The sequence below is a fragment of the Mustelus asterias genome, chromosome 9 (assembly GCF_964213995.1).
Source record: "Mustelus asterias chromosome 9, sMusAst1.hap1.1, whole genome shotgun sequence".
Taxonomy (NCBI): Eukaryota; Metazoa; Chordata; class Chondrichthyes; order Carcharhiniformes; family Triakidae; genus Mustelus; species Mustelus asterias.
In genome coordinates, this window is record NC_135809.1 from 36623709 (window position 1) to 36643372 (window position 19664).

Consider the following 19664-nt stretch of genomic DNA (forward strand, 5'->3'; position numbering starts at 1 on the left):
ATTGTTATTCCTGCACCGCTAACATCTATTACACTGGTGGCAAGATGCATAAAGTGTCTTCAAAAATTCTCTTGTGTGTAATATAAAATACTGAAAATTTAAACATTCAATATTCTTTATTTTTATAACAGCGTTAAACTGGGACAAGGGCAAGCCAGTTCCAGTAAACCGAAAAACATTCCAGAAAATTGGGACAAATCAGCTTTGCCACACGTAGGATACACGGTAAAAGTTTTTATTTGCTACATTACAGTGTTACTGAGATTCTGTAACAGGAGGTTCATATTTAATGCATTTGAGGACAAATTTATCAATTCCTGTTAAAAACACTGGTCCAGAATGTGTTCTGCTGGAATAGTGTGGTGGATTTCCCAGATGCTGAGAAGCCAGATCATCAATATTATTACCAGACACTCCATATAGCTTGGGTCTTACACCGGGGAATAAGATTAAGGGGCCACCAGAATTTAGTCTATAGCTCATCATTGAAGGGGTATGGTTATTTAAAGGCCTACGGGGAAAATTGGTGGAGGTTTGGTAATGTCCTTAAAATTATTTTGAAAAGTTTTCAACAGTTTTAGGCACACATGGAAGGAAAAAGAATAATGAACAATAAACACAAAGGCCCAGACCTTCTGGTCTCTGGATCGTCAGAGGCTAGACGTACAAGCTAAGATGAGTGTTGGGAGCCTTAGCTGTGGAGGTCCAGGCATACTAAGAAGACTGATATTCCCATGGGCAATTTTCCTGATCCCCAACATCTTCCGAGAAAGTCTCCAATTCTGAGTTAGTTCCAACCTGGATACCCAGGAAATGTTAAACAAAAAATCCCGATCAAAGTCTTGGAAAACAATATAACTGACCCTCCAATCACTCACACTGATCCTCCCATCTACATTTTTTGACCCACAACAACCAGGAGGGTAGTTTGCAATGGAAATTGTGTCCATCAACCCCAGACACAGTTCAGAGGCTACATAGGGCTGCTGGGTGAAGAGACGTTCTGGCCAAAATGCTGCCTCGGTGTTCTGGCATTTTGACACAGCTCCATAGTAAAACAAAAGAACAGAAAATAGCCCTCACCCTCTCACACACTCTCCATGCCAAGCAATGCCATCACATGCTCCAACCCACTCCATGGCTACTCATATTTATCCCCACCTACTCCCCATGGCTCTTCAGGCCTCCACTGCCAACCTCCGTTTGCCCCCTTGGCCCTTTATTACCTCACTGCCAACTTAGTGCCAATTCATGCTAACTCATGCTCCCCATGCATCAATTTTTCCCTTACACCCTCCCTGCCAGTGTATCTAGTATTTACCATGGACGGAACTCAAGACACATGCCAAGGTTATTAAATAAAGTTCTTTTAAGTGTCTATTGATTAATTCCCTATTTAAGATAAAGCATTTTCATTGGTAAAAAAATTATTTAACTTCCTTTAACTTACCTTTAAATAGAAGGTAGGGATGTGTTCGGCACAACTTGTGGGCCGAAGGGCCTGTTTGTGCTGTAGTTTTTCTATGTTTCTAATCCCTTGTTAAACAATAATTGTATTCATAGTCTCACTTAAAAATACTTTATTAGTACTTGGACCTAGCAATCAAACTATGAAACGGCAGACACCCTATTGTGATAATGGTAGGTCATAAAATCAGTCACACATCACTAATCCTGTAATGTCAACCCTCAGGCTGATGTCAACAGAGTGAAAAAGCAAGCACTGATTTTCACCACTGCAGACAGCAGCCCCCCTCCAACCCCTCCCCCCCTCCCCCCCAAATACTTAAAGAGGGGAGGGAGATTTAAATGGCTGGACAACTTGACAACTTCTTTTGACAGCTCTCTCTGACAGCTCCATTGTCAGCTTCCATTCATAGTCTCCATGGTGAGTTCCTTGAAAACCCCTGTGACAATTTGAATAAGTTTGATGGAGGCGATTCTCCCAAAAAAGTTCTAAGTACTGAATTCACGGGAAACTGATGTAAATCACGATTGTTTTTTCGGAGCAACTTTACACTCGAATCTCCCACATTCTGTGCAATGCAGAGGTCACAATTGGGATGATCATTAAAAGCTCGAGAGGGGTGGGGCCTATTCACACCAGAAGCTAACAGTTCCGGAACTTTGCGCACGTGCAATGGCCCCGAACTGTCAGCCTGCAGTTTGCTGACCAGCTCGACCACTGGCCAGCCCTCGCAGTGCTGCCCCTCCAACCCCTCCCAAAGCCCAATGGCAGCCCCCATGAGCATTCCAAGGGCAGCCCTGACCCCATCCCCGTCCCAGAGCGCTCCCCAAAAGTGATGATTTCCCCCCCCCTCCCCCGAAAGACCCCCCCAAGAGAGGCAGGCCCCCCTGGAAGACACCCCTACCCCCCAAGAGACTCCCCCACATGGGAGGCAGATCCCCCCAGGCTGAACCCCACCTCCCAGGCCATTCTGATCGCTGGCCTACCTCCAGTCCCGACCAATCCCAATAGCGCAATGGCAATGGGATCCCCCCCACCCCCACCGATCACCCCTAGGCCCCACTCCAGCAGGCCCTGCCCCTAGGCCCCACCCCATAAACCCTATTCCCTTGGCACTGCCCCATGCCCAGTGGGCAGTGCCAAGGTGCCCCCCTGGTCACGGACACTTTGCCACTTGGGGAGTGCCAGGGGGCACAGACTGGCACTGCCAGGGTGCCCGTGCCCAGGGGGCACCCCCACAACCCGACCCACTGGGAGGCCCCAATTGCCCCCACTTCATTCCAGTGGGGTCTCCCGCTACTTCCCCGAAAGTGAAGAGCCAGTGTGAACCCCGCCGGAGTGAAATTGTACTGATGGGGTGGGAGATGCTAGCAGGCCTGAAGACTTCAGTCCCGGGCCCGCTAATCACATTAAAATAACATGAAAATCAGATTTAAATCACTTACCTGCTGTTCCCGTCGGATATCTGGCACTCGGAGATGCGTGCATGGCAGGAACACATACGCGAATCCCGCAAATTGGCCCACACGCGATTCTCCTGGCCCGCACAGTTCCACTGAATTTAACCACTTTTCACACACATTCATGTTTACCTTTAACATCCTAAAAAGCACTTTCTCCCTCCAAAATGAACCTGATCTCTCCTAAAGGTGTCCTGGCACCATATCCAAAAGCATACCTTTTCTCTGCAGAAGGGTATTCACCCCTCAAATGAAGTCCGCTAAGTTTAGACAAGTCATATAACACACTCCCTCCTTGTGAAAATCAAATGGGACCGAAGGCAGCTGCACTTTAACATGTGCCCCCATGAAGTGCACATGTGCAAACATGCTCCTGTCCCACCCCCCTACAAACGGTGGAAGGCGGGTTTCAGATTTGTGCCTCGGGAACCACTTTCACAAAGACAGCGAGCCTTTCCATTCACATGACAAATTCAGGCCATGGCATCTTCTGTGTGTTTCACACATTAAAACTGGTCCTTTACTGACACCCAAGATGTGTAGCTATCACCCTAACCCCTGTACTTTGGGAAACACTGGACATTCAGTCTTGCTTTTCTTTGTGGAAGGAAATAAAAATGGTGGCCACATTAACCAATATTTCTGTCACCTGCTGGATCCATATGGGGATAGTGCATTAGCTGATATTCTGGTTCTTGCCAGGAAGGAACAGCAGTCTGAAAGGTAATGGCAAGAGAATAAAAGGTTATATGCCACCATTTCCGAGACAGACTTCTCTCTGAGAATGTTCAATTACAAAATAAATCGGACAGAATTATTATTAATATATGTTTATGTTCTGGGTTCTTTTTGCAGCGTATTCAGCTCCCTCCGCTCTCCAAAGAATGTAAGGACATCGAAACCCTCTTCCACAAGAGCATGCCATCCAGCAAAATCCATAAAGTTGACAGAATCCAGAACCTGGGACTTTGGGAAATATTTAATTGGTTCGTAAGCTGCTATTGGATGTGTCAATTAGTAATAGTAATATCTATCTGCATGCAATACTCTTTCTTATATTAGACAAATGTAACAAAGTAGACGATAGCAAGAAAGGGAGATTATGAAAGTTAAGAAAGTTTAAGTCATGCAAGAAGAGTAGGGTGTAGAAGAGACACTACTTAAATATTTAAAAGGAAATTGTACTAAAACAGTTAATGGAACTAAAAGATGAAAAGCAGCTAGGACCTGAGATGATATGCATTTTAAAATACTGAACAAGATGATGGAGGTATTACTCAATTTTCTCAATCTCGTTGGATATTGAATATCATTTCTGGCTAAGGATTGGGGAGTGGCTAATATTACATTCTGGATGAAAAAATAGAAAAGGTATAATTCAGGAAATTATTGACCAAATTGTCTTACCTCAGTTGAAGGTAAACTCTATGGATGAATTTTATAAATTTGTATTGGGCATTTTTTCTTGAATGGACACGTTGGTCGTGTCTTCTCTTGTGAATATCTGGAAGCAGCATTTACTATTTTGTGCTTATCCCCCGTTTGAAATTGTTTGTATCTTTGATGCTTCTCATCTACTCTCTGGCTGTTCACTTGCTGTTGTGGTGCTAAAACAACTTATTGTACTGTGGTGCTTAACCTCCATTGCTACACTTTTTTTTAAAGCTCCCTCTTTCCTTCATTCAACCTTGTAAAGTGTTTTTGCATTTTCTCTTATGCATTTCATGTGTCCTGTCACCTTTTGTCCATGTTCATCGTTCCTTTATGTCTCACTTTCCCTTTGCTTGGAATTCATTTAAGGTCATGTTTGCTTGCTCTGAGCTCGTTAGCTTTAAGCTTGAATTTATCCTGCATGCTTAACATTCTGCCTGTGGTCACACCCCTTAGGATAGGATCTTCTGATTTGGGAAGTGGTCAGGGACAGGAGAGACGGACTGCAGCTGAAGCTGGTAAAGAGACGCAGAGGGCTGGAGTGCAGGAGTGTCAGCCTCTGCAATTGTCCAACAGGGTTTTGAGGTTCTTTCAGCTTATTCGGATGAGTGTGGGTGCTGCAGTGTGAATGAGCTGAATGAGCACAGTGGTACAGGGAGCCATGCAAGTGGGGGGAGCACGTAAAAATGTAATGGCAGTCGGGGATAGTATAGTGAGGGGGATTGACACTGTTCTCTGTAGCAAGGAGCAAGAGTCCAAATGTGCTGTGCTTTGTGTCCAGTGCCAGGATTCAGGACATCTGCTCAGGGCTGGAGGGGAACCTGCAGTGGGAGGGGGAAGATCCAGTGGTCGTGGTCCATGTAGGTACCAATGACATAGGCAGGACAAGGGAGGAAGTTCTGCACAATCAATATGAGGAGCTAGGCACCAAATTAAGAATATCAAGGGTAATAATTTCTGGATTATTACCTGAGCCACGTGCAGATTCACATAGGACAAATAAGATTAGAGAAATGAATGTGTGGCTTACAGACTGTTGTGGGAGAAATGGGGCACTGGCACCAGTACAGGGAAAGTAGAATCTGTACCATTGGGACAGTCTATACCCTGAACCATTCTGGGGATGATGCTCCAGCGAGCCGCATAACTAGGGAAGTAGAGAGAGTTTTAAACTAAATAGCGGGGGCAAGGGACCAAATTTGGGAAGATGTCATAGACCAAAGAGTAGAGACAAGGCAAGACAGATAAGCACTGATATAGGAAATGATAAACTGACTGACAAGAAGGAACAGAGTGTACAAATCTAATAGTAAATCAGCAGATAAGGCTAGATCCTACAAAAATAATAAAACGCCAAAACTTGAGGCTCTATATCTGAATGCATGTAGCATTTGAAACAAAACAGCTGAACTGATAGCACAAGTAGAGTAAAATGCTGAGCCAAAAACTCAATGGGCCAAATGGCCTCCTTCTGCACTGTAGGGATTCTATGATTCTATGAGAGGAAAGTGCATTCAAGGCTAATATTTTAAACTTAAATAAGGGCAATTATGACGGCATGAAAGTGGAGGTAGCTAAAGTGAACTGGTAAATATGCTCGGGAAAAATCAGCAGATATTCAGTGGCAGACATTTAAAGGGATATTTCAGAATACACAGAATAGACACATTCCAATGACAAAGAAAAATTCCAAGGAGAGGACCCATCATCCGAGGTTAACTAAAAATGTTAAGGGCAGTATTAAACTTCAAGAAAAAGAATATATTTGCTCAAAGACATATGGTAGGTCAGAAGACTGGAAAGAATATGGAGAATGACAAAAAGATTGATAAGGAGGGAAAGCTACAGTATGAGAGAAAACTAATTAGAAACATGAAGGTGGACAGTAAGAGTTTCTATAAATATTTAAATAAGAGTTAACAAAGTGAGCATTGATCCTATAGAAAGTATGTGTCTGGGGAATTGGTAATGGAAAGTAGGGCAATGGTGAATGAATTAAACAGGCATTTTGCACCTGTCTTCGCTGCAGCGGACTTAAGGAACATCCCAGAAACAGCCATAAATCAGGAAATGGAAGGGAGGAGGAACTCAGGAAAATTAATATCACCAGAAAAGTGGTATTGAGAAATTGTTGGGTCGGTGGACTGATGAGATAGTTGATACATTGGTTTCAATTTGCCAAGATTCCCTAGATTCAGGGAAGATTCTTTTAGATTGGAAGATAGCAAATGTAACTCCTTTACTTGGAAAGGGAGGGCGACAGAAAGCACGAAATTACAGGTCAGTTAGCCTATATTTGTCATAGGGGAAATATTAGAAGCCATTGACAAAGATGTTACAGCAGGGCACTTGGGAAAATTCAAGGCAGTCAGGCAAAGTCAACATGGTTTTGTGAAATAGAAGTCATGTTTAACCAATTTATTAGAACTCTTTGAAGGAGTCCCATGTGCTGTGGATAAAGAGGAACCATTCAATGTACTGCACTTAGATTTCCAGAAAGCATTCAATAAATTGCCACATTAAACGTTATTACGTAAAATAAAAGTTCATGGTGTAGGGGGTAACATATTGGCATGGCTTGAAGGCTGGCTAGCTAACAGAAACAATCACAGAATCATAGAATCTCTACAGTCAGAAGAGGCCATTTGGCCCATCGACTCTGCACTGACTGTCTGAAAGAGTATTTTACTCAGATCCTCTCCCCCACCCTATTCCCATAACACCACACATTTAACATGGATAATCCATCTAACCTATACATCTTGGGACACTAAGGGGCAATTTTGCATGGACAATCCATCGAATGCGCACATCTTTGGAGTGTGGGTGGAAACCCACACAGACACGGAGAATGTACGAACTCCACACAGACAGTTACTGAAGGCCAGAATCGAACCTAGGCCCCTGTGAGGCAGCAATGGAAACCATTGTGCCACCGGGCTGCCCTAGAAACAGAGAGTTGGCATAAACAAGTATTTTTCTGGTTGGCAAAAAGTGACGAGTGGTGTGCCACAGGGATCAGTGCTGCGGCCTCAACTTTCTGCAATTTATATAAATGACTTGGATGAAGGGACTGAAGGTATGGTCGCTAAATTTGCTGATGACACAAAAATAGGTAGGAAAGTAAATTGTGAAGCGGATGTAAGGAGTTTATAAAGGGACATAGATGGGTTAAGTGAATGGGCAAAATTTGGCAAATGGAGTATAAAATGAACAAATGTGAAATGGTCCATTTTGGCAGGAAGAATAAAAAATAAGCTTATTTTCTAAATAGTGAGACATTGCAGAACTCTGAGGCGCAGAGGGATCTGGGTTTCAGAGTGCATGAATCACAAAAGGCTAGTATGCAGGTGCAGCAAGTAACTGGAAAGCTAATAGAATATTATAATTTATTGCGAGAGGAATTGATTATAAAAGTAGGAAGGTGATGCTTCAGTTATACAGGGCACTAGTGAGATCACATCTGGAGTATCGTGTATAGCATAGGTTTCCTTATTTACTAAAAGATGTAAATGTATTAGAAGCAGTTCAGAGAGTGTTTACTAGACTATTACCAGGAATGGAAGGGTTGTATTATGAGGAAAGGTTGGAGAGGTTAGGGTTGTATCCACTAGAGTTGAGATTAAGAGGCAACTTGATTGAAACCTTTAAGATCCTGAGGGATATTGCCAGGGTGCATGTGGAGATAATGTTTGCTCTTGTTGGAGAATTTAGAACAAGGAGTCACTGTTTAAAAATAAGGGGTCACTCATTTAAGACAGAGATGAGGAGAATTTCTTTTTTTCAGAGGGTTGAGAGTCTCCAGAACTCTCTTCTTCAAAAGGTGGTGGAAGCAGAGTGAATATTTTTAAGGCAGAGGCAAATAGATTCTTGATGAACGGGGAGGTGAAAGGTTATCAGGAGGGAGGCAGGAATGTGAGGTTGAAGTTGCAATCAGATCAGCCATGATTGTATTGAATAGTGGAGCAGTTTGGAGGGGCTGAGTAGCCTCTTAATTCGTATATGTACGTACGTATGTATGTGTTTGCACTTTGGTAAGTTACTGGAGGAATGCCAGCACCAGTGAACTGTTCCTCAGTATTCTGCTTCAGATAAGGCCAAGCGAAAATTGGTAAAAAGGAATCATGTGTATCTTCATGAGAGACTTATAATTAAGTGTAGATCTTTAAGGAAATGAAATTCAATCATACAGTAAAATATAATGATCATTTTGGAAACTTATGACTTTTTAGTTCTTGTTAAATGATTTTCTGCTCTTTGTGTGTACTGCTACTCAGGTGGAAAGAACAGATGAAACAAAAGAATGATAATCATGATGTGAATGAACAGTTCCTTTTCCATGGAATCACTGATCACTCAATTGTTGATGCTATTTGCTACCAGAACTTTGACTGGGGAAGCTTCACACAGGATGGAACTTTATATGGAAAAGGTAGGCACTGTATTACTAACTCTATTATTAAGCTTTATGAAACAACCCTTTCAGTCTATGTGGAAATAAGGAACCATTCTTCAAGAATACAATGCCTCCATTGTACACAGTGTATTGACCTTTGCCCTGAAAGCAGAATAGTCGGGAAAATTGTAATTTATTTACAACATCTATGGAATTGATCATTTTTTTAAAGAACATTTGAAGAGGGTTGGAGTTAACGCATAGTCCCTTTTAACTCCATTCGCAACTGGGAATGGATAAGAAGAGGACACACAGGTTGTGAAGGGACTAATTGTAATTTTCTTGGATAAACTACTGGTCCATGTGATCTAGCAACCCTTGACCTGAAATCAGTACCACCAGGAAGGAAGCTAAGAATGAAGCCGTGCGACTGGCAGACACAAAGGCGTATTGCAAACGGAAAGGAGAGTTACAAGCAGAGGAGCTGGACGATCAAGACAATCACGCACAGATGCAGACACAGAGGGGCAGGAATCGTAGCAGGCGAGGGGCAGACAATGGAAAGGTCCATTGACCTCAGATAGGATTTTCCGGTTTTGGGGCAAGTGCGGCTGGAAAATCCCGCCCAGCAAAAGCAGACATAGATAGGAAGAGGAGCACAGAGTTCTGGTGAGGAGATGAAACAAATCACTCTCAGGAAGAGGTCAGTTTTTCTGTTTTCTGGCAGAAAAGGAGACAGGGACACTTGGAGAAACTATGTGATCTGGCTAAAAAGGTCTAAAAGCTGGAAAGTTGTGTGATTAGCTCAGAGACACTGCTGGGTGTTTCCCAGATCCATAGAATCATAGAATCCCTATAATGCAGAAAGAGGCCAATTGAGTCTACACTGACTCTCCAAAAGAGCACTTACCCAGGCACACCCCGCCACCTTATCCTCATAACCCCACACATTTACAATGGCAATCCACCTAACCTGCACACCTCTTGGCTATGGGAGGAAACTGGAGCACTCAGGGAACACCATGTAGACACAGGGAAAAGGTGTAAACTCCTCACAGACAGTCACCCAAGGCCAGAATCGAACCTGGGTCCCTGACGCTGTGAGGCAGCAATACTGACTACTGTGCCACTGTGCCGCCTGATGTAGTCAGTCAATTGAAAAGGAATTTTTGAAAGCTGCAACATCAAGATTGTTTTGACCCAAAGGTTCACAAGAATGTCATTGCTGATGAAATCCGTACTTGTGATACTCAAAAGTGAAAGCTATTGTTGGATAAGATTCATGACTTAACCTTCATGAATAAAGAACAGTATATTGTGGAATTGTTTAGCTCTGCAGTACTTCACGTCTGCAGGGAGTGATACAAATGCTTGTGGTGATGTAAGACATATCTTTGTTGTATCGACTGTTTAGAGTGAAATTTACCTTTTATTTGAAGCATCATTTGCCTGTTAATTCACGTTTTGTTTTCATTAGTTCTGATTGGTTTTAAATTAAAAGTTACAACATGTGAAATCTTGTTGATAATTCCTTTATTTGTGGGCCATTTGTTAGATTTGATACTCTGATTTATGGTTCCCCATGGGGATCATAACCTGTACATGCAGAAAATTACTTGCCAATTTTGCAACAATCATAGATGAATCTCACTTCACTCCATCGCTAGCAATGTCTACACCAGAATCATTCTGAGCTACTTAGTGCAAAAACTCAACCAGGATCTATTGCCAGAGAGTCAGTGCAGTTTCAGAAAAAGATGAGGAACCACGAAGATGGGATTTGCAATTAGACAGCTGCAAGAAAATTACCAAGAGCGGAACTACAACATATTTGTTGACCTGCATGACCAAGACTTTTTACATAGTCGGGCCTGTTGGAAGATAATGGAGGATTTCGGCCGCTCTGGGAAATTCATCACAATGATTCAACAGCTTTCTGATTCCATGGTTGGCATCAGACACCAAGGTGTCTGAGGATATACTTCGCAATTTCCTGTTTACTCTCAGTTTGCACTAGTTGCCAACTCAAAGTAGGGCATGCACTTGCCCAGGATGGGCTTCAGCATGGACTTGTTCTTCAATGCATGCAACAACTTTGTGCTTATGATCAGCATGAAGGAAAGTGAAGTAATGTCCCAGCTTGCTCGAGGGAAGCCCTAACACGAGCCCAAGGTTTCAGTCCATGACCAGAACCTGTCAGCTGTGGAGAAGTTCACTTACCTCAGCAGCACACTCTAATTGAGCCGTCTATATTGATGACAAGAATTGCCAAAGAATGTGTAGCCTACAGCAAAATTCAAACATCGATCTGAAAACATAGGAGTAAAGTTTCCTATCAAACTGAAAGTCTATAGAGCAAAAGCCCTGTACATTCTGCTATATGCAGACAAGAGACTGTGGGGGAGATTCTCCCAAAAAGGTTCTAAGTGCTGAATTCGCGGGAGAAATGGTGAAAGACATGATTGTTTTTTCAGTGGGAGTTCAGACTCAAATCTCCCAAACTCTGTGCAATGCAGAGGTCACAATCGTGAATATCATTAAAAGCTCAGGGTGGTGGGGCCTATTCATGCCAGAGTCTGACAGTTCCAGGCCTCAGTGCATGCACAGTGGCCCCAATCTGTCAGCCTGCAGTTTGCTGGCCAGCTCTGGGACCCCCGCAGTGCTGCCCCTCCAGCCTCCCCCACGGCCTGATCGCGGCCCCCCGACCATTCCCGGGCCAGCCCCGACCCCACACCCATTCCAGAGTCCTCCGATCTCCAGCCCACCCCCCCCTGCCAGCTCTGACGAAGGGTCATCCAGACTCGAAACATAGACTCGGCACGGTAGCACAGTGGTTAGCACTGCTGCTTCACAGCGCCAGGAATCTGGGTTCGAATCCCGGCTCGGGTCACTGTCTGTGTTGCATTTGTACATTCTCCCCGTGTCTACGTGGGTTTCCTCCGGGTGCTCCGGTTTCCTCCCACAGTCCAAAGATGTGCGGGCTAGGTTGATTGGCCATTCTAAATTGCCCCTTAGTGTTGCAGGATGCATAGGTTAGAGGAATTAGTGGGTAAATATGTAGGGATATGGGGATAGGGCCTGGGAATGTGGTTGGTGCAGACTCGATGGGCCGAATGGCCTCTTTCTGCACTGTAGGATTCTATGATTCTATGACTCTATTCTCTCCACACAGATGCTGTCAGACCTGCTGAGATTTTCCAGCATTTTCTGTTTTTGTTAGGGAGTGCTTGTTGCTGCCTGTGGCTGCAAGAAATGTAATGCATTCCATATCCCAACAAGAACACCCCTCATCTTGATGGGCACCATGACGTGGGAAAAAAAATAATGTAATTACTGAATTGCTAATGGGTTAGTGATATCCAAGCGTACAAGTGGAAAGTGCTAATCCACTATCCATGCACTAATATAGGTTTGACCCATTTAATTGCAATAAAAATTATTTTGATATTATTTAATATTTGAGGTTTTTCTACTGAGTCATAGAGTCATAGAGGTTTACACCATGGAAACAGGCCCTTCGGCCCAACTTGTCCATGCCGCCCTTTTTTTAAAAATCCCTAAGCTAATCCCAATTACCCGCATTTGGCACATATCCCTCTATACCGATTAACTATCTAAATGCTTTTTAAAAGACAAAATTGTACCCGCCTCTACTACTATCTCTGGCAACTTGTTCCAGACACTCACCATCCTGTATGTGAAAGAATTACCCCTCTGGACACTTTTGTATCTCTCCCCTCTCACTTTAAACCTATGCCCTTTAGTTTTAGACTCCCCTACCTTTGGGAAAAGATATTGACTATCTAGCTGACCTGTGCCCCTCATTATTTTATAGAACTCTATAAGATCACCCCTCAGCCTCCTACGCTCCAGAGAAAAAAGTCCCAGGCTATCCAGCTTCTCCTTGTAACTCAATCCATCAAGTCCCCGGTGGCATTCTAGTAAATCTTTTCTGTACTCTTTCTAGTTTAATAATATCCTTTCTATAGTAGGGTGACCAGAACTGCACACAGTATTCCAAGTGTGGCCTTACCAATGTCTTGTACAACTTCAATAAGACATCCCAACTCCTGTATTCAATGTTCTGACCGATGAAACCAAACATGCCGAATGCCTTCTTCACCAGTCTGTCCATCTGTGACCCCACTTTCAAGGAGCTATGAACCTGTACCCATAGATCTCTTTGTTCTGTAACTCTCCCCAACGCCCTACCATTAACTAAGTAAGTCCTGCCCTGGTTCAGTCTACCAAAATTCATCACCTCGCATTTGTCTAAATTAAACTCCATCTGCCATTCGTCAGCCCACTGGCCCAATTGATCAAGATCCCGTTGCAATTGGAGATAACTTTCTCCACTGTCCACTATGCCACCAATCTTGGTGTCATCTGCAAACTTACTAACTATGCCTCCTATATTCTCATCCAAATCATTAATATAAATGACAAATAACGGTGGACCCAGCACTGATCCCAGAGGCACACCGCTGGTCACAGGCCTCCAGTTTGAAAAACAATCCTCTACAACCACCCTCTGGCTTCTGTCAAGAAGCCAATTTTGTATCCATTTAGATACCTTACCCTGGATCCTGTGATATTTAATCTTATGGAACAACCTACCATGCGGTACCTTGTCAAAGGCCTGGGTACATATATAAGTCTATCTGATCTCTCTCGTCTTCCATTGAGAAAGAAATAGCATTTATACAGCATCTTTTATGACATCTGCATGTCCCAAAGTTGTTTACAGTCAATAATGTTTGTTTCAAAGTGTAACAACTGTTGTAATGTAAGAAACATGGCAACCAACATGCACTCCTCTCACCGCCCGCCCCCCCCCCGCCCCCCCCAACCCCCAAAGGAGGGGTCCTTGGCACTTGCATTCCCACAGTTGGTGCTGGGGGCAGTGCAAGGGTACTGTCCGGCATGTCCCTCTCCCCCTGGGGGCTATACATACCTGTGCACCCCTAGCAGGTTCCCTTTGCCTTGTTCACATTTTTAAAAAGCAGTTGTCAACCTTGCCAACGTGTCAGCAGGTTAGCAAGGAGGGAATTCCAAATGTGGGGGGATGATACAGCAGGGAAGCTTGCTAATTGCATTTAAATTTATTGAAATGAGGTCCCCAACCTTCCTATATTGTCCCTCAGATTCTGTGGCCACTGCAATGGTAGCAGAATAGTGTTATTTGCGGAAGTGTATAAAGATGTGAGGATGAATGAATATTCTGGAGTGTTACTCGATTGCCCTCATGAGTCAAAGTTTTTTTTTGTGCCAAGCTTCCCTTCAGGAAGCTGAAAAGGTGAGATAGAGATCTATCAGAGTACATTGCAAATGTTCTGACAGAGTGGAAAGAGCTTGATGATTCCGTTTTCTCCTCAATCTTTCTTACTTGGGAGAGTCTTCGAGAATAATTTTTTTTTTCCTTTTGTAGAATTTGACAACAATTCATTTATTCTTTTTCCGCAGGAAGGTACTTTGCCAAGGAAGCAGCCTGTGCCAACTTTGACTTGTACTCAGATTCTGCGACAGATCTCAACATCATGATTTTGGCACGGGTGTTAGTCGGACAGTTTACTGAGGGGCACTCAAGCTATGATTGCCCCCCATCCAAAGATGGCAGAAGATTCAGATCCTATGACAGCTGTGTTGACTGTATCGATAATCCATCAGTCTTTGTTATATTTGAGAAATTTCAGATCTACCCAGAATACATAATAGAATACAGTAGTAATTCCATGTAGAAATCAATTTTCTTCTGACATGCTTTGGCCACGATCTTACCTCCTCGCAGGGCCGGGCAAGCCAGTAAGATCGCGAGACAGCTGATTTCTCACCTCTTGCAATCGTACCAGCACTGGATATCCGGTGTGATCAGCCTTGCTATCGTCCGGGCTCACGTGCATCTGTGGCCTCCACAGGGAAGGTTCTCTCCAGTGAGGATCATGTATGGTCCCCATCAATGGGGAACAGACATGATGGCCTTGCTGGTAGAATCGGGAGCATCCTTGCGGTGGCAGGCAATCACACCCTGCTATCAGCCGGCTTTCGGGTGATTTAGGCCCCATCCACTCCCTCTACTGGTAAATTTTAAGTCTGTCAAGATATTTTTGCCAGAGTGTGGTAAGATTTGATTTTTAAGTCACCCAAAAAAAGGCACAATTTTCTCCTGTTTTCATGTTTGTTTGGCACTTAGAATTTTTTTGGTAAGATCACCCCCTTTGTCTGCTAACGATATCTAATGGTGAGATATGATTAAAGCATTTTTTTAAAGACAGATACAACTTACTTTCTACTTTGACTAATTAAGGGTGAATTTGGTAAGACCAGCCTCATGTGGGCCTCTCATGCAGCCAGTATATGTGAAAAGTGTTGCCTGCTATTTTCCAATATCAGCCAATGGTGTTTTGATCTCAAAATCTAGACCTTAATGTCAGCTTAAATTGCTGATAGGAAGGGTAGGAATATGCTTCGCTCCAACCTTTAGCAGAAGAGCAAGCTCTTCTTCACTCAGTTCGTATGACCTGTCTGAACAAGAGCTTGTGCTGGATCACAGGCAGTGTGGTCCTGAATCATAGGTTGTAATTGCCCAAAACTCATCTGGTTTTGGATCCATGTAGGTGATGTTGTGAAGTGACTTTCGTTTTACCAGATGCACCTGCACTCCAACTTAGATGACAAAAGTGTTTTTAACAAGCGGCTCGCCATCCTTGGCAAGATTCTAAGAAGTACTCTAAACATTAGTTTAAATCCCAAGATCATCCTTATAACTCCTCTGTAGTCATTTCAGCCTTCAGATTTCTCTCATGTGGGATATTAAGAAAGCCAGAGGGTTGAAATAACCAAGAAGTGATGGATTTATCGAACCCCATGTCCCATTGGTAACCATACCAACCGAGCCAACTCCATCTATCTTTGTTCAGCTTGTAGTGGGAATTGTTCAGTATTTATTCACAAGTGCTGTTAAAAAGGCCTCAGCTGTCTTTCCATCACAAATGTGGAGAGTCTTTATTTCCCAACAATATGCCAACAAAATTAATTTGATCTTGAATGGTTTAGCTTTTCCAGCTGAGAGGTTATATTTTTGAGGTTTCAATGATCTTTGTTTATTATTTTTTGCATGATGCTGTTCAATTTAAAGGTCAGAGTGTACATAACGGAGGCTGTGGAACTCTCTTTTCTCCACCATTGTCTACCAATAGCTTACGTGATCATTCCGCAAATGTCTGTGTTGTATCTAATAAATATGTTGACTATTTAATGGAATTTACCTACTTGCATGGTCTGCATGATGTTATGATTCATAATCCTCCATTTTAGCCGGTTTATCTTTGTCATTATGCTCTCCCACATCAGAGACTGTAGCTTTAGTTAAGTTAAAGAAACATTATTTTATCTGAAGTCTGTACAATCAGCTGTGCAATGCGTACAATGAATTCATCTCTTTCCTTTTTATCTAATTAGATAAAATACACTCTGTGGAGCAAAACATAACAAAGGAGGCATTGATTCGAATGGCGTACCTTTGATGATTGTGATATTTTTAATTTTGGAAGAGGAAATTGCTGCCATTACTGATCTTTAAATACGGGCATTTCCTCTTCATCTATATTTTTATCATAGTTAAGATTTTAAGCATGAAAATGTTTTATCTGCTGTTAGAAAATTCCACTACTATTAGAGAATGTTTAGAGACCATTGCCGGAATTTTACCGCCTCGCCCGCCCAGGCTTGTAAGATCTCGCCCGAGGCCAATGTAGAATGGCGTTCTACGAGCCTCGCCCATCACGATTCCGGGGTGGCCGTGTCGGTAAAAATCAGGGCCCTTGTCTTATTTGATTCTATCTACTCGTTCAGAAATCTTGAATCGATAATCATTTTCTTCTGTAGCCAGAAATCTTAGACCGTCTAATTTCTTGAATGGTGATTGTAACCCGTGAGAGCAGTGAGATTATTCCCCATTCATCATACAGAGACAGAGTGCCACTAAAGAGGGCTTTTATATCATTTTACACAACACTACAACACTCAATATTGTTTTAATCTTATTTTGATTCTACTGGGTAAAACCATATTGAAAAGAGCTTTTATATTGTTTTACATATCACTGCAACACTCATATCGATTTCATTTTGTTGTGATTCTACTGGCATCAACCATATTGAAGTCTGTACAATCAACTGCGTAATGAATTCATCTCTTTCCTTTTTATAGTGTTTTAAGGAATCTGATTTGGTGCTGAATGTTTGGGCGACACAGTGGCACAGTGGTTAGCACTGCTGTTTCACAGCGCCAGGGACCCTGGTTTGATTCCGGGCTTGGATCATTGTCTGTATGGAGTTTGCACATTCTCCCCATGTCTGCGTGGGTTTCCTCCGGGTGCTCCGGTTTCCTCCCATAAGGAGTTAGAAGGGCAAAAAGGGGTCACGAAATGTCCTTGGCAGACAGGATTAAGGAGAATCCTAAGGCATTTTATTCATACGTTAGGAACAAGAGGGTTGTTAGGGAAAGAATCGGACCTCTCAGGGACAAAGGAGGGGAATTATGCTTAGAATCAAAGGAAGTAGGTGAGATCCTAAACGAATACTTGGCATCAGTATTCACAAAGGAGAGGGACATGTTGACTGGTAGTGTCTCAGAGAGATGTGTTGACCCGTTAGAAAAAATCTCAATTACAAGAGAGGAAGTGTTAGGTTTTTTAGGACACATTAAGACAGACAAATCCCCAGGGCCGGATGGCATCTATCCTAGACTCCTCAGGGAGGCAAGAGATGAAACTGCTGGGCCTCTAACAGAAATCTTTGTCTCTTCACTGGACACAGGTGAGGTCCCAGAGGATTGGAGGAGTGCAAATGTGGTCCTGTTAGTTAAGAAGGGTAGCAAGGATAACCCGGGTAATTATAGGCCGGTGAGCTTGACGTCCGTGGTAGGGAAATTGTTGGAGAAGATTCTTAGAGATAGGATATATGCACATTTAGAACTGAATAATCTCATTAGCGATAGACAGCATGGTTTTGTACAAGGGAGGTTATGCCTCACAAATTTGGTTGAGTTTTTTTGAGGAGGTGACAAAAACGATTGATGAGGGAAGGGCCGTGGATGTCTATGTGGATTTTAGTAAAGCGTTTGACAAGGTCCCTCATGGCAGGCTGGTGCAAAAGGTTAAATCTCACAGGATAAAAGGTGAGCTCACTAGATGGGTGGAGAACTGGCTTAGCCATAGAAGACAGAGGGTAGCAGTGGAGGGGTCTTTTTCCGGTTGGAAGTCTGTGACTAGTGGAGTTCCGCAGGGCTTTATACTGGGACCTCTGCTGTTTGTGATATATATAAATGATTTGGAGGAAGATGTAGCTGGTGTGATCAGTAAGTTTGCGGACGACACGAAGATTGCTGGAGTTGCGGATAGTGATGAACATTGTCAGAGAATACAGCAGGATATAGATAGGTTGAACATTGGGCAGAGAAATGGCAGATGGAATTTAATCCAGATAAATGCGAAGTGATGCATTTCGGTAGATCTAATGTCAGGGGGAGCTATACAATAAATGGCAGAACCATCAGGAGTATAGGCACACAGAGGGACCTGGGTGTACAAGTCCACAGATCATTAAAGGTGGCAGCACAGGTGGAGAGGGTGGTCAAGAAGGAATATGGCATGCTTGCCTTTATTGGACAGGGCATAGAATATAAAAGTTGGCATATGATGTTGCGGCTGTATAGAACGTTGGTGAGGCCAGATTTGGAATACTGCGCCCAGTTCTGGGGTTGCCACACTACCAGAAGGGCATGGAGGCTTTGGAGAGAGTACAGAAAAGGTTTACCAGGATGTTGCCTGGTATGGAGGGTCTGAGCTATGAGGAGAGATTGGGTAAACTGGGGATGTTTTCCCTGGAAAGACGGAGGATGAGGGGCGACCTAATAGAGGTGTATAAAATTATGAAGGGCATAGATAGGGTGAACAGTGGGAAGCTTTTTCCCAGGTCGGAGGTGACGAACACAAATGGTCACAGGTTCAAGGTGAGGGGGGCAAGGTTCAACACAGATGTCAGGGGGACGTATTTTACACAGAGGGTGGTGGGGGCCTGGAATGCACTCCCAAGCAAGGTGATTGAGGCGGACACGCTGAGATCATTTAAGACTTATCTAGATAGCCACGTGAACAGACTGGGAATAGAGGGATACAAACGAATGGTCTAGTTGGGCACATGAGTGGCACAGGCTTGGAGGGCCGAAGGGCCTGTTCCTGTGCTGTATTGTTCTTTGTTCTTTAGCCCAAAAGACGTGTTGGTTAAGTGCATTGGCCATAATAAATTCTCCCTCAGTGTTCCCGAATAGGTGCCGGAGTGTGGCGACTTGGAGAATTTCACAGTAACTTCATTGCAGTGTTAATGTAAGCCTTACTTGTGACTAATAAATAAACTTAAGAAAATAAATATATTTTAACATTACAGAAGTTGGAAAATACTCATGAATTAACAGCAGCAGACTTGTTTGAATGTCAGCAGCAGCATTTTGGAAGTTCATCATTAAATGCTTAGCACTGAATAAATATATTAGAGTCAAACATGAATAAAATCTAATTTAGCAAATAATAGCAAAAAGACACGTACTCAAGGTTATCTTTTCTGAATATTTGTTACTATTGCATGAAGTTTTGTATTATTTTTAAATGTTTAGGGTCTTGTCTCAAATATCCATTTAGTTACAGTGGGGCTCATACTGTTCAATATGTAATTGCATGACTTCAGGAGTGTGACCATAAAACCTTTTCAGGTCTGAGCTTAAAATAATTTTATTGTTGTTTGTACATGTGCTCATTCAATCTCTCTGACACAGAAACGGCAAGTTTTTTTTAAGCTGAGACCCTGCATGAATTGTTAAGTTTTATATCGCGTGAATGAACATACAAAGCAAC

General features: G+C 43.0%; 1 protein-coding gene across 1 annotated transcript in view; it reads left to right on the forward strand.

Annotated features, from left to right (window-relative positions):
- Positions 1-16018, forward strand: part of LOC144499101 (protein mono-ADP-ribosyltransferase PARP12-like) — a 65784-nt gene extending 49766 nt beyond the window's left edge. The window contains exons 9-12 of the mRNA XM_078221178.1: positions 132-225; positions 3784-3914; positions 8637-8791; positions 14219-16018. Coding sequence (XP_078077304.1) covers positions 132-225; positions 3784-3914; positions 8637-8791; positions 14219-14493 — 655 coding nt within the window. The 3' untranslated portion in view covers positions 14494-16018. The remainder of the gene's footprint in view (positions 1-131; positions 226-3783; positions 3915-8636; positions 8792-14218) is intronic.
- The last annotated feature ends 3646 nt before the right edge of the window (positions 16019-19664 follow it).